The sequence below is a fragment of the Echinops telfairi genome, unplaced genomic scaffold (genome assembly GCF_000313985.2).
Source record: "Echinops telfairi isolate 266 unplaced genomic scaffold, ASM31398v2 ScPeMD7_7468;HRSCAF=8506_0, whole genome shotgun sequence".
NCBI classification, from domain to species: domain Eukaryota; kingdom Metazoa; phylum Chordata; class Mammalia; order Afrosoricida; family Tenrecidae; genus Echinops; species Echinops telfairi.
The window spans coordinates 41,591,016-41,606,845 of NW_022111369.1; the positions used below are offsets into that span (position 1 = coordinate 41,591,016).

The window sequence follows — 15,830 nt, forward strand, 5'->3', positions numbered from 1 at the left end:
CAGTTCCCCCCTGGCCTCCAGGTCCCTGTGAGTCAGCAGCAACTCAATAGCAGTGAGAGTTTTCCAAAGTGCTACCACCATTTTTTACTTTCATGAGCAATATATGAGAGCTTCTGAACTTGATCCTCGTGGGCCTCTTCTAAATCAATTATAGCCCTGAGTGCGTACAATGGATAAAACATGATTTCAAGCTTCCTGGGGTAGGTAGAATCATTATATTTTGCATCTCTGGAATACCTACGTAGGTATTTTCCATTTAAATTTTTTTAAAGATTATGATCTTGTAATGAACTCATAAAGTTATGTGGCACATACAAGGACACACAGTGACTAAGGGGCAGTTCTGAAAGTGGAACACAGGGGGTCTGGCTCCAAGGTCTATTCTGCTGAGAATAATTTTTTTAAAACCCTTTATGTTACATTTTATACTTACTTAATTTTTTTCTCCTATTGTAAAACTTATGCACGCCTATTAAGAAAAATGTGATAAACACAGAAAAAATAGAAAAGAACTATAACATTTCTCACAAAGCTTCCTTGGAAATATTACTAGTAAATATTCTGAATTCTTTCTTCCCTAATATTTTATTGACCAAAACCTTTTTTCTTGCCTGGAATATTAATTTTGGTGAAACTCAGAATTGTCATTATCATGCCAATATCTACAATGAAGGCGGTGTCTACAGGGAACTGCGAATGTTAAGCATAAAGTGGTCCAGGATTCAGTCCCTCACAGAATGGCCACACGGAATGGAAGATACATCCAGGTTGCAGTACAGCACTGATGAAACACATAACTATCCTCTAGTTCTTACAATTAGTTTTTGCCTCACTAATCTTTCTAGACCTGCATATGCACACTTGTACAATCAAGATCTTCTGATGCACGAAATCCAAGACAGATAAACCCCTCAGAAATAATAATAGGAATAACAATTCCCTGAGGGCGTTGGGAAGAGAGAGGGGCAAGAGGGCAAGGAGGAACTAATAGCAATGATGAATGTATAACCCCACTCAATAAACAACGGAGTTCTAGGTGAATGGAGACACTGGATGGTATAAGATAAGGCAATAATAATAATAATAACAATGTATAATAGATTAAGGGTCCACGGGGGGCAAGGTAGGGAGGAAGGGGATAAAGGAGGGCTGATATCAAAGAGTTCAAGAAGAAAGAAAGTGTACTGAAAATGATGGTGACAGCAATTGTACAAGTATGCTTGATCTAATGGAACTATGAATTGTAATAATACCTGTAAGCGCTCCTAATAAAATGTTTTAAAAAAAGAGGTCCAGGACTGCTGTGGTTTCCGTTCTGAAGTGTACCTCGAACAATGCCCGACACTCCACCGGTGCTCCAAAACCATCTGGGAATGCATTTAGCTCTTCCACTATAGTCGACACGTAAGCAATTCCATTGAGAACCAATTTTCAACCCTTACATACTTTAATAAAAACCCTCACCAACTGCCCGCTGGGTATTGGAAGATGTGAGCGCTCACCGGAGCAGCAGGACTGTGTTTTTCACACCATACTGTTCCTACGGCCCTCGCAGCAGGTAGTGGTTGCTTGACATGGCTTGAAGGCTTTTAATTCCATCAAAGTTGTTTTCAGTCACCAACCTGCTGGCTAAACTGTGTATCTGGCAGTATTAGGGAGACCCACATTAACCTTGTCAGTTTTTCCAATTCCCCTGGCTGGCCCGCATGTTACAGAGTTCGGTCCAGGTCAGGGAAACAGGGAGAAAGGGAGGGGCTGCCACCAGGGCTTAGGGAAGGAAGCACCTGGGAAGAAATTGCCTTATTAACCAGATGCTCATCGGTCCTCGCAGCTGGCCTGGTCTCAGCGTGGCTGTGGAGGATTCCATACCTGTTGCCAGGCACCCACCTCAAGTTTACGCTGTGGGAGGCTGCTAGCTTCCTGACTTTAGGGTTTTCTCTAAAGCCTCTGCTCTCAGAAGAAACTCAAATGAAGACCATGAGTGGACTGTATTTGGGGCCATGCCTCAATGTTCAGAGTGGCTGGGCCGCAGGGGTAGCCCAAGAAGGACTACATGGAGGCATCCCCCCAAGGATGTCTTCTGGTGAACCCCGTCCCTTTCTAGTGGAAGGAACTCTCCCTCCTCGGGGCGTGCAGGCTGCGGTCACAGCGACAGAACGCACCGCACCTCGGTCTACACATCCCTCACTTCTCCTACAAGTGGACCCAGTCCTGGCTTGTGAAAGGGTTGAAGGAGGGAGGCAGGGAAGCAAAGGGGCAGGAAGAAAAACTGGTGGGATGGGAGAACGCATGGATTCAGAAGCCAAGGTCTTTGGAAAGCAGCAGGTGAAGAGGCAACCACCAATCAGGTAATTCCAGTGTGTCCTGCCATTTTTGGAAGGCACTTGTCCGATGCTGCTGCTCGGCTGTGCACAGGTTGAGGGGTTCAGGGACACCCAGCAGTGCCGCAGAAGAAAGAGCTGGCAATCTGCTCCAAAAAATCGGCCCTTGAAAGTCTATGGACCATAGTTCTCCTCTGACCTTTGGAGTCACTGTGAGTCCATTGGCTCCCGGGCAACTGTTGGTGGGTTCCAGGAGGAGGGAACGTACAAGCGTCTAACAGAGCGGGCCTGCCCTTGGCAACCAGCTTTCAGTCCAGAAAAGGCCAAGGGAAGTGAAAGCACAACAGGCAGGTTTGGGGCAGGCCCCCAGAGGACTCCTGAGTGACAGCCTGAGTCAGAGAAGAGCGCGCTTGGATGGCGAAGTCCCAGCAGGTGGGTAACTGGCAGGCTTCGCATGAGGCCAGAGCCTGTCAAGTCTCCGTGGAGCACAGAACAGTTGCCTAACACAGCAGCCAAGAGGCTGCCCTTTCATCTTGGGAGACAGACAACCAGCAACCTGGCAGATTTCTGGCAGGAGCAATTAGCTCATGAATTAGTTATCAAACATCTCATGCATCCAAGGTCATGGGGGTGCTGATCTATATCCTTCCCTCAGGAACTCTGGGAGGAAAGGGTAGGATACCTATTATATTTCTCTATGGGCTTTTAGCAGATTCCGGTCGTCCTTCACCCACATCCTCCTAGCATCCAAGTACGGAGCACAGACCATGTGCCTCCCGCACCTCTTCTGCTCACTGTCTCCCTCAGCCCCTCTGCTACGCTGTGTTTGGAACATGATAATCCTGACCCCTCCCCACCTCATGAGTTTTTGCTTGCCAACTCTGTTTGCCAACCCCCTTTCCTTAGATACCGGAACATTTGGGTCCCTTCCTCGCTTCAGATCTCTGTTCGATCTTGACGAGGGTGGCCTGTCCTCAGTCCTTCCTCCCTACAGACATCCCAACACATGTCTCTCTTTCCCTCCATCTGATGCATGATACAGCTGCCTGCTTGTCCGCTTATGGCCCGACTCCGGCCTTAGGAAGAGAGCACCATAAGAGTAAGTGCTTCCAGCTTGGCCGTTTCCCTGGTTGGATGAATGAAGGCTCTGTGACCTAAATTCAAAAGGAAAGCAATGAAGAGCTCAATCTCTAGCAAGCTGTCACCTCTTGGATGGAAGAAATAAAAGGCAATTGTGTTTTTAGATTGTTTATTCATTACGTATAGCTTGTCCCGCACATCTGTCCCGCTGCCCATTTCTTTAGGTCTGTCCTCTGAAATTCCTTCTTTCCATCATCCAACCAAAGAAGGTTTCTATTTACTGAACACGAGCTATCAGATTCACTGCAACTCATACGGTTTCTACTAGCCCCTTTTTTCAGAAGTAAATTCCCAGGACCTTCTTCCTTACTGGTCCAGTCAGCAAAGTCAGAATAAATGGAGACAAGGTCAAGGGTTTCATTTTACTTGGATCCACAATCAACAGCCATGGAAGCAGCCATCAATTTAGCCATATCAAATGGCATATCATACTGGGCAAATGTGCGCACAAGACCTCTTTAAAGAATTAAAAAGGGAAGATGTCACTTTGAGGGCTGAGGTGCATGGTCTTGGTTACATGGTGGTGCTCTGTGTGCTGCTATGATGCTGAGAGCAATGCTATTCACAGCTGAAATCCCAGCAGGGTCATCTACGGTAGACAACTTTCAGCAGCACTTCCAGACTCAGATAAATGAGGAAGAAAGGCCTGCTTATCTACTCCCAACATTTAGCTCACGAAAACCTATGAATCACAACAGTAGACTATGTGATTAGTCTGGGAAGATGAGCTCCCCAGGATGCATGGTTCTTAAGATATACTTAGAGACAACATAGTACCAACAATGGCCTCACAAACACCAGAGGCCATGAAGATGGCCAGTGTTCCACCCTGTAATGTACACAGTCATCACGGGTGAAATCTCATTGACAGCAACTAATGGTGACAACAGGTACCTGATACTATTGCTTAGTGATCATTCATCCACTGTCTCCCGAAATGAAATCTCAGTGCCCACTACCCCATCAAAGTGACAGGTTCTCTAAACACTGTCCCCGTTTACTTTCCCTGTCCTTCAGATCTTCCAGTTGGATGGTACCTGAGGAATTTCACTTCTCATCCCTGCTCGGCATTCCCCAGTGACTCCTTTTGCCTATTGAATTAGTAGAGATTGCTTATCCTCACTTGTAGACCTTCTATAACATCCAATCTGCCTGTCTAGCACTTCTCTGATTGTTTTCAGAATATATGCTTTAGCTACACTCATATTTCTCCAATGTGCCACACATGATGTTACCACACAGACTTGGCCCAAAGTCTGTCTTCCAAGGACACAATTCACTATCTCCCTGGAGGACTGTCCCAGCATGATGGAGTCTCTCCCACTTTTGAACTCCTATGATCCCATATTCATATCTCTCTTAAAACACTTGCCCCATTCCTTCTTGAGTTATGGGTAATCTTCAGGCGCTTCTTATCTCGCCCTATAGCCTATTCGGCTCCAGAGGGTGAGAATTGTATCTCATTTATTTACCATTGTTTCCCAAGAATACCTGACTGAATCTGACTCAATATACAGGTTCATTTGTTGCTTGCTGAATTGAATTTTAAGCAGGTGGTTTTTGCTTTTTTACATGGTGTTTGTTTTTAGAGCATACTATACTTGGTGTTAAGGGGGCTAGAAAAGAAGAAAGAGGTAAGTTTACCCAAAGGAATTGACAAACTAGCTGCAGAAACAAAAGTAAAATTGCAATTCTGTTTTCAACTTTCAGCAAGATATAAGTGAGAATATAATGTGTGCTAAGTATGATGATACATACATGTATAGTAGTCAACACTGGAGATACAGAGCATAAGTATTATTTAGAGCAGAGTTTGTTACACTGTGGTGACTTGCCTGTTGCTAGGATCGTGGAAGTATTTCAAATACGAGGAAGGTCACCTATGATAGAAAGGTTCAGCAGAGCTTCAAGACTGAAACAGACCAGGAAAAAAGACCTGGCGATCTACTTGTGAAAATCAGCCAATGGAAATTCTATGAACCACAACCAAATACTGTCCTATGTATGCAATGCTGGAAGATGAACCCCTTAGTTGGAAAACCATATATAGTAGCAACAATGGGCTCAAACATCCCAACAATCATGGAGACAGCATAGGATTGGGTACTGCTTCATAAGGTCATCATGAGTCAAAGGCACTGGATGGTTACTAATAATGAGGCAGATTGTAGATATATGTATATCTGTGATGTAGCTACCCACATATACTAAGCTCCAACCTAGAATAAGGTATAGGCTATCCATTTCTGAGTGACAAGTCACTGAAAACCTTTGAGTTGCTGTGGAACATAACAAAGTTTGCTGAAAACCTGGAATAGTTGTGGAGCATTGTCAGATAAGATAAGCCCCTCAGATTAGCAGGCACTCCACCAAATATGGCTCTCAAAGAAGAGTCAGTCATAATGACATGGATGGACTCAGCTGTCATTTACTGATGGGGAACAACTCAAAATGAGAAGAAACAGTTTAAATATCTATTAGTAATCAGAACTTGCAATGTAGGAAGATGAATCTAGGAACATTAAAAGCCATCAAAAATAAAGTGGAATGCATAAAGTTTGATATTCAATAAAATGTTAATAATGTCTACAAAGTGAACCAGGGACATATATTAATCATAGATATGTGAGTGGATTTTGAGCTTCCATTTAATTGTCAACCCAATCTAAGAACAGTTAGTCCTTATGCCATGGTTCTATGCAATAGTTGTTTGCATGATGACGAAGACTGAAGATATGGGTGCTAGACCAAAGAAGCCCTGGTCGTGTAGTGGTGATGCACTGTGCTGCTAGTCACAAGCATTTCAAATCCACCAGAACTCCTTGGGAGAAAGACCAGTTTTCTACTTCTGTAAAGAGTTACAGTCTTGGAAACCCACAAGGGCAGTTATGCCCTGTCCTATAGGGTCACTATGAATTGGGATTGACTCAATAGTAACGAGGTTTTTGTTTTGTTTTTAGTAAAGTGTGAAGAAACCAGATGGTGCCCAGCTATTAGAAAGAATACCTTCTGGAGTCTTAAAGGCTTGTCTTAAAACAAGCAGTCACCTAAATGAGGTTTCCATTAAGTTCACATGGAAGAAGCACACCAGCCTGGGTGATTCAATCGTAAATAATAAAATCCAAATTTAGAGGAGGGAATGGTATTAGTGGTTCAATTCTGAACATCCAATTTGCAGAAGATTGTGATTAACAGTGGAAGCCTCAAATTGATTTGTCAGGTCTCCATGTGGTTTAAGCCTCAGGTGACTCCCCTTTGACCATAGTCCAGGAATGTGAAAAGTCTTGCTATCAGATAGAAAACATTGTACAGTCAATTATATTAAAATGCAATACCTTATCATTTGATATCCCTTCAGACTCATTTAAATTTTGTTCTAGTTTTTAATATTTTCTTTCTTTTCTTTTTTAAAAAAAATCATTTTATTGGGGGCTCATACAATTCTTATCACAATCTAGACATACCTCCATTATGTCAAGCACATCTGTACGGTTGTTGCCCTCATCATTCTCAAAACATTTTCTTTCTACTTGAGCCTTTGGTATCAGCTCATTCCCCCCACCTTGTCCCCACCCTCCCTCCCTCCTTTATGAACCCTTAATAACTTATAAATTATTATTACCATATATACTCGTGTATAAGGTGAGTTTTTCAGCATATTTTTAATGCAGTTTTTGTGGTAAAATTAGGTGCCTCGGCTGATATTTGGATCAGCTTATACTTGAGTATATACAGCATTTTTTCATGTCTTACACTGACTGAAATCTCCCTTCACCCACTTTTCTGTGGTCTGTCCCCCTGTGAGGGGGTTATATGTCAATCATTGTGATAGGTTCCCCTTCTCCCCCCACCTTCCCCTTCCCCTCCTGGTATTGTGAGTCTCATTACTGGTCCTGAGGGGTTTATCTGTCCTGGATTCTTTGTGTTTCCAGATGTTATCTGTACCAGTTTTACATGCTCTGGTCTAGCTGTAATTGTAAGGTAGAAAGGGGATCATGATAGTGGGGAGGAGGAAGCATTAAAGAACTAGAGGAAAGTTGTATGTTTCATTAGTGCTATACTGCACCCTGAATGGCTCGTCTCTTCCTTGTGACCCTTCTGTAAAGGAATATCTAACTGTCTACAGATGGGCTTTTGGTCTCCACTCCACACTCCCCCTCAGTCACATTGATATGATTTTTGGTTCTGGATCTTTGATATCTGATACCTGATTCCGTCGACACCTCATGATCACATAGGCTGGTGTGCTTCTTCCATGTGGACTTTGTTGCTTCTCAGCTGGATGGCCACGTGTTTATCTTCAAGCCTTTAAGACCTTAGACGGTATAGCTTTTGATAGCTGAGCACCATCAGCTTTCTTCACCACATTTGCTTATGCACCCATTTTAGCTTCAGAGATCATGTCGGTAAGGTGAATGGAATGCCAGGTTATTAGAACAAGGTGTTATTGCATTGAGGGAGTACTTGAGTAGCGGCCCAATGTCCATCTGGTACCTTAACAATTAACATATAAATATATGCACAGATCTATTTTCCTGTCATTATATAAAAATATATTTACATATGTACATGCCTGTATTTGCACCTCTATAAATGCCCTTTGCCTCCTAGTTCTTTCCTATTTCCTTTTACTTCCTCTTTTCCCACTATCATGTTCAGCCTTCATTCAGGTTTCAGTAATTCCTCTCGGTTACATTGCCCTTGATCACTCCCTACCAGGTAGTCTACACCCTCCTCGTCATTGATTTTAAATCACTTGTTGTTCCCTTGTCTCTGGGTTTGTTAACACCCCTTCCTTTCCCTGGCCTCCCCCTCTCCCATGTCCCCCTGGGACTGTTGGTCCTGTTGTTTCTGCTTCCTCTTCTATTGAGGTTTTTCTCTGGTTTTATCACTGTTCTTATTTTTGTTTTGTATGTTTCCTGAATATGCACCACAGGATAGGTAAATCTACAGATGCAGTAACTGGCTTAATAATAACCTAGGGGCTTGGCAGGGGAGGTTGGGGGATATGGCGAGCTATAAAACAATAGTACAAGAAAGAAGAAAATATTCGAAAATTGATTGTTATGATTGTACAACTCTTCTTAATATGATTGAACTATTGCATTGCAGGTGAATTATATGTCAATAAGAAAAAGAACTGAAACTTTAAGTATGAATTACAACTCAATGTACAGAAAACCAAAATCTTTCCAACTGGACCCACATCATGATAATAAAGGAAAAGGATGACGTTCTTAAGAATTTCATCATGTCTGGATCCACAATCAATGGAAGAAGCAGTCAAGAAATCAAAAGACCTCTTGCACTGGGCAAATCTACTGCACAAGACTTCTTTAAAGGGTTTAAGAGCAACAAGCCACTTTCAGGACAAAAGGTGTGCCTGACCCAAGCCATGGTATTTTCAATTGCCTCACATGCATGTGAAAGTTGGACACTGAATATGGTAGACTGACAAAAATTTATGCATTCGAATTATGGTGCTGGTGAAGAATACTGAAGGTACCATGGACTGCCAGAAGAACAAGCAAATATGTCTCGGATGAAGTACAACCAGAAAGCTCCTGGGAATTGAGGGTGGAGAGGCTTCATCTCACGCACTCTGGACGTATTATCTGGAGAGAGCAATCCCTGGAGAAGGACATCACGCTTGGTAAAGTAGAAAGACAGTGAACAAAAGGAAGACCTTCAACAAGATTGCTGGAGACAGTCACTGCAGCCACAGTCTTCAAGCCTAACAGGGCAGGGCAGTGTTTGGGTATGCTGTGCACAGGGTCCTTATGACTTGGAATTGATTGATGGCCCCTAACAGCAACTTTTCATTTTATGAAGCAGGAGATGGAAGCCTTACCTGGCGATGCTGCATGTTCCAGGTGGCCTAGTCGGGGCTGCTCGGTGACTCTGTAGATCAAGGCTGCAGGCTCGCTGTCCTGGTCGGTGGCTGATAGTTGCAGAGTGGTGATTTTCTTCACTGAGTTTTCATCTAAGACCAGACCTTTATTGGTGGTGATGACTGGCGGGAATCTATCTTCTAAAAATATCAGACACAGTGATTTGAAATGCATCTGTATAGCTTCATTTCCTCCCTGATTTTAGACTTGGTGCCTCGGGGTAAGGTCAGAGTAACCTTTATGCCTGGCCTTGAGAGAATGTGCAGAGAAGCCAAGACTTAGCATGAAGCGAGGGTATGATTAACATATTGCCAAGGTGAAGTAAAGGGCTCCAGCCAAGCATGATGTTAAATTAAACAGCCTCAGAGCTGTGGAAGAATTTTTTTACGAGAAGCCCCATGTCCCCTTACCTAAAACGTTGATGGAAAATGATTGGCCAGTCAATTTGTTGCCTTCTTCATCAACCACATCAAATTTAAAAGTAAAGCTGCCTCCAGACTCTCCCTTTCCGTGACTATATTCTACTTGCCCTGTAAAAAGAGAAGAGGAAGTCCAGATTTGCTCCCTGCCCTTATCTCTGAAGTGTGAGGTGGGATTTGATTGGTATTTACACCAGTGAATCAGTTCACACCTTCTTCATGTCTATTATCACTTTTGACATTTTAATCTAAAGTTTCGCTTTCTCTCCCCCTATCAAATACTTCAAAACCAAGAACTTCTTAGAATAAAATTCACCCAAAGTGCTATCCCTGATGGTTGAGGCTCAGCCTTTTCAAAAGGCGACGGGGTCCCTAGGTGGTGCACATGGTTAATGTGCTCAGCCGCTAACCGGAAGTTTGAGCCTCTGCAGAGGTGCCCCAGAAGAAAGGCCTGGTGATTTTCCAGGCCACTGAAAACTATGAGCCGTTCTGCCACGCAACACAGAGAGTTGCCCTGGGTCCAAATCAATTTGATAACAAGGCTGCAGCTTAACCTTTCGTGAGACTTCCTGAACGACTAAATCATCAGAAGGACCCACATGTAAGCGTGCACCAGCTCAGTCATCCCACTTGGTGGGTCCTGTGCACAACTGTATCGCAAGAACACAAACTACAGTCCATGTGCGTTCAGCCAGGACTGTTCCCCTCCCCTTCCCTAGTACAGCTTCCAGTAACTGTTAGCACTACATGGGCTATGACCAAACACACACAAGTAAGCAAATATATAAACTCTAAAAAGAAGTCAAAAGATCCAAAGAAAGAAGTAGAATGTATCCTACCTTTCTAAACCCAAAGCATCATTTCTGTTTGTTTTCGGTCAAAGTGTCCATTAGCTGACAGTTATGTCGTGACTGGAGCCTTGGGTGAGGCAAATGGTTAAGAGTTGGGCTACTAATCAAAAGCCTGGTGGTTCAAATCCAACCAGAGGCACTCTGAAAGACGGGCTTATTGTCTATTTTCAGAAGAGTTTTGATAGGTGCTATGTGGGGGTCCCTGGTTGGGTAGGAGGTTATGCTTTGGGCTGCCAACCACAAGGCGAGCAGTTCAAACCCAGCTCCTTGGGCGAAAGACGAGGCTTTTCTCTCCAGTAAAGAGTCACAGTCTTGGAAACCGACAGGGCAGTTATGCTCTGTCCTCTAAGTCGGCATGAACCAGAATAGACTTGATGGTAGTAATATCCAAATATCCAAATTACGTATCAATGTTCTCAATCCTTACAACAACCATTTTATAAATAAAGAAATGGAGGCACGGAGTTTATGACACTCAAACAAGGCCACCCAGCTAGTACACAGCACAGCTTAGGCTCATGGTCCTAACTTACTGTTCAGTGTTAGCCTTGGTGTCTACTGCCATTGCTAATGTAACTGATAAAGAACTGGCTCCTTGCTAGCTTGTGTGGCAAACCAAAACCAACCCCCCTGCCAATGCATCGTTGCTATCCTGGAGGCCAGGGCTGAACTGCCAATGCATCGTTGCTATCCTGGAGGCCAGGGCTGAACTGCTAATGCATCGTTGCTATCCTGGAGGCCAGGGCTGAACTGCCCTTGTGAGTTTCTGAGACTGGAACTGTTTATGGGAGGAGAAAGCCCTGTCTTTCTCCCAAGGAGTGGCTGGTGGTTTCAAACTGCTGACCTTGCAGTTAGCAGCCCAGTGTGTAATGACTACAAGCTTGCATAACAGCACTTATGAGATTCTGCTTGAGATGAAACTATTGTTTTTAACACTAAGAATTCTTTGCCTGGGTATCTTAATTATTGTTCTAAGTTTCTGTCAACGTAACTGGAACCAAACATCTGAGAAGCTATGGCTGCTTTCATTTGTTTAGAAGGAGACACGAAGGCAGGAGAGAATTCGGGAATTTCATCTCCTTGCCCATTCTAAGAAGCCCTGATGGTGCAGTGGGTGATGAGTTGGGCAGCTGATCAAAAGGCCCGCAATTCAAAGCCACCAGCAGCTTCTTGGGAGAAATATGAGGCTTTCCGTTCCTGTAGAGATTTACACAGCGGAAGTTCTACTGTCCTATCTGGTCACTGGGAGGCGGAATGGGGCTCCATGGGGATGATGATTTTTTCTGAGCAGCTCACTCCACCCTCTTCACTAAAGCACCCTGGGTACAGGGAGAGTTTGGCTGATCTCAAGGTTGGGTATTAGAGCGTGGGCTGCTTTCTGATCCTCAGGGGCATAGTTCCACCTCTGCGTGGCCTCACGTGACTTTGGATTACTTTCCCTCACCCTGATAGATAACTTTCTCGGTTAACCCAGCCAGCACTGTACAGTAACTACGTAGCAGTTAACATTATGCCACTGCACGACACATCAGCATTTCCAGGAGGAGGGATGAGCTATGCGATTTCTCCTACCCAGCTCCGATTTATGCTCTTCCATTTTGCTTAGTTCATTAACTTGTGCTCTTTGGGGAGCTGAAAAAGAGATATAAATTGCTCACCTAAGGAAGGCATAATTTTCACCTTAATCCATCCCTATTCCTTTTCACTTTTCTCTCCCTCACAAACACATTTTAACATCACAGCAAGTCAGAATGATTTTCCCTTCATAATGTAGCCCTGACTTTCAAAAATGTTATGTCAAAGCTGGAACCTAGCTTAGCCAAGAAAGACAGCTTTCTTTTTTTCTCAGTTAAACAAAAGGTCTGAGGAGACAAGAAAAAGAATACACGATGCTATCATTCAGCACTTATTCAGAGAGGGGAGAGTTCACGACGGCCTTCCAGGCATTCCGCTCCAGGTTGACGCGTCTGGGTGGAAATGGCATGAGCAAAAGAGAACTGACTGACCTTGGCTGATGTCGGCCTGCGTGAAACTCCGGGTGGGGCCCTTCACAGAGATGTGCTCCAGGTTGTCACGTTTCACCATCTGCAGGCGCCCCACAGCAGGCTCTTCCTTCATGATGTACACAACCCGGTGGTCGTCTGAGTCACTATCGGTCACTTTCAAGTGCTGCTCCGTGATGCGTGCCACGGACCCTAGGTGGTTATGGAAGACAGTAGGTCATTCCCCATCGTTTTTCTAAATGAGATGTCAAGTGATTTTCAGAGGGTAGAGACTAAATTATCACACATTTTTCGGGTCCAAACACCCCAAAATTGCTCTTCTCGGTTTCTAGCTGAATGAATGTTTAGTTCCCTAAGTGAAAGAGTCCCACATTTCTATTTTCTAATCATCCTTTGAGTACACAGCTGAGTCTTTTTTTTCTTCTGATCCATCTTCACGTTCTTCCGCTTGTTGCTGTTAGTGGCCACCAAGTGGGTTCCCATTCGTGGAGTGCCCACGTGAGCAGAGGAGAACAATAGTCCACAGGGTTTTTAGAAACAGATCATTTGAGACACCTCTGAGTGGTGTGAAGAACCAATCTTACAGTTAGCTGTCCAGCACTTAACCGTTTATGCCACTCCGAGAGTCCTCACATTCTACCAAGGCTCCCTTTATGCTGATGACCTGCTAGCACCAATGTAATTATTCCTAAATCTATACTGAAAATAACTCTTAGATCTGTGATGAAACCTTCTTCCAGCTGATTTAGTTACTGTCTTGAAGATCACCAAATCATACAGAATGCATCTTTGCCAGAACTCATGGACCTATCTTGCCATCTGAAACCGCAGAGGCGAAGTCATCGGTCTTTAAGACAAAGGGTACAGTGGGATTGTGGCGCAGGGAGGTTTGAGCTGGAAGGCCAGCACACTGCACAAGCGTAGGGGATGGAGAAACAGTACTGGCTAATAGAAGCAGATCTTCTTGGAGCCTTGGTCCTTGTTTTCCTGTCTAGCAATTTTACCCTATTAAAAAAGAATAAATTATAATCAAGTAGATCCTAGTCATTTGCATAGGCTATCTCCTGGTATTTGGAGTGGCAATCTACCTCAGGCCCTGAATGTCCTTGCATTGTTGCTGGTTAATGTCCTTGCTGGTTAAGGCCAAGAATGCAAGGCCCTACCTGCTCTTTACCTGAGCCATTTCTCAGCAAAGAACCTTGAGAAGGAGCGTTTTCCTCTGGGACAAAGCTCAGGCTTGCCTACTGCTTGTTATAACAGGATCAGTCCCCTAAACTCAGGGCTCCTCTTCTGTAATTCATCCCACTGCGTGGGGAATATAATAGCAGAGAAGTAAGGAGAGTAAAATCAAATCCTGGACCTGATACTAGGGCATGGGGAACCCTCAAGTTCTCAAGCGTCAGTTCTACTCTGTGCCATAGGGTGGCGTAAGTTGGGATCGACTCAATGGCAGTGGAGATTATACCAGATATTTTTCACTACAAAATACACGTGAGATTAAGAAGAGATAAGAGCCAGAACCTTATCAAAGTGCACGTGCCCTATAGATGAGCATCTCCCTAATTAAGACACTTTCTCCTGAAAATGATGACCTCCTCACTGCCCCTCCACACCTTTTTTCATTGGCTTCTTGAGAATCCTGCTAGATTTCTTTTTTTAAAAAATCATTTTATTGGGGGCTCTTACAACTCTTGTTACAAACCATACATCAATCGAATCGTGTCCAGCATATTCCCACATATAGTCCATCATTCTTTTCCTGACCAGCTCCTCTGTTTTCTCCCTCCCTCCCCACCCCATAATCCTCATGGCCCCTGACAGATCATAGATGATTAATTATTCTCAAATCTCACTCCAGAGTGTTACTTATTTTCAAATCTCACTCCGACCACCATCTCCCTTCCCCTCTGGTTTCTGTTGTTCTTCCCCGTGGCTGGGGGTGTGTGGTTATGCGCCATTCATTGTGATCGGTGCCCCCTTCCCTCCTCACCTCTCCCCTCCTTCCTCCTACCCTTTTGGCGTCTCTACTCCCATTGCTGCTTGTTTCTGTAGTACCTTAATGGCAAGGTCGCAAGAAACCCAAGCATCGCAGGAGCTGCGTAAATTAACATTTCTGAGGACTTTGTAAACTCTATAAACTCATATCTCTTTATTTCTCTCTCTCAAATTCACAAATGGAGGCAAGTGGGCAACAAATTTCAGAGGTCCACATTTGTCCCACAAAACAAGAATAGTTTTAAACTTGCGCCTCAAGTTCTGAGCAGTTAGTTCGACATCCACCCATAAAATGGATGTGGAATGTGCTCACATACTTAGCCAACAGGAAATAAGGAGAGAAGAATCCCGCCTCCCCCGCCCCCCACCTTCCATTCTCCTGTTACCTGCTGAGAGCTGTAGAACCCGCCCCCACCCTTCCATTCTCCTGTTACCTGCTGAGAGCTGTAGGCCCCGGTTAACAACCAACTGGAGTGTGTCCTCTGTAGGCAACTCTATGTAGATCTCCATCCTCCCCGTGTCAGCATGTTGGCCATCAGTGAGGGAGAACCGAAACTCATCCAATGCCACACCCTGAACACTTGGCTTGAACCAAATCAACTGGTCCAGGACATCCTGGTAGGTGAAGGAGGAGCCCGGGGCTAAAGCCCTCCCACTCTCTAGAGGCTCAGAGGCAGTTTGCTTCCACACTAGTTGACCTGAAGAAGGAAGGGCAGAAAAACAAAGGAAAGATGACAAAATCGTTATGGGGTTAAAACAGTCTGATTTCACGGGCTAGTGTCGGCCTGAGCACAATGTCAAGCACTTTAGGGCTCCTGTGACCACTGTTTTATATATAAGCACAGGTTGCTGCTCCTGGGGCCTCATTGGAAAGGGAAAAAAAAAAGACCAAGTCAGACTTTCCCTGGCCAAGAATCTCTTAAGAAGACACAGATGGATGCGACAGAGTAGCCTAGAACGTCCCGTCACAAGCTCAGACTACCTTCGTTACGTGCACCTTATTTTCCCTGGCTAGACATGGAGATGGCACCCTTCCCTGCAGCCTTCTTTCCTGCTACGGCGGCTGGGCTGGGAGACAGGAATGTGCTCCAGATTCCCCTTAGACAGATTTAAAACACACATATTTCTAAAATGCAGAAATATATTCATAAAATAACTTTAGGTGGAGACATGCTGTCCAATGTTCGAGGGGCATGAGTATTGCAACCAG

General features: G+C 44.4%; 1 protein-coding gene across 1 annotated transcript in view; it reads right to left on the reverse strand.

Moving 5' to 3' along the window:
• The window catches only part of FRAS1 (Fraser extracellular matrix complex subunit 1), a 593,853-nt gene that overhangs the window by 88,831 nt on the left and 489,192 nt on the right, over window positions 1-15,830 (reverse strand). Inside the window, exons 42-45 of the mRNA XM_013004822.2 lie at window positions 15,055-15,318; window positions 12,629-12,817; window positions 9,763-9,882; window positions 9,313-9,492 (exon numbers count right to left, since the gene is read on the reverse strand). Of these exons, the coding sequence (XP_012860276.2) occupies window positions 9,313-9,492; window positions 9,763-9,882; window positions 12,629-12,817; window positions 15,055-15,318 (753 nt within the window). The remainder of the gene's footprint in view (window positions 1-9,312; window positions 9,493-9,762; window positions 9,883-12,628; window positions 12,818-15,054; window positions 15,319-15,830) is intronic.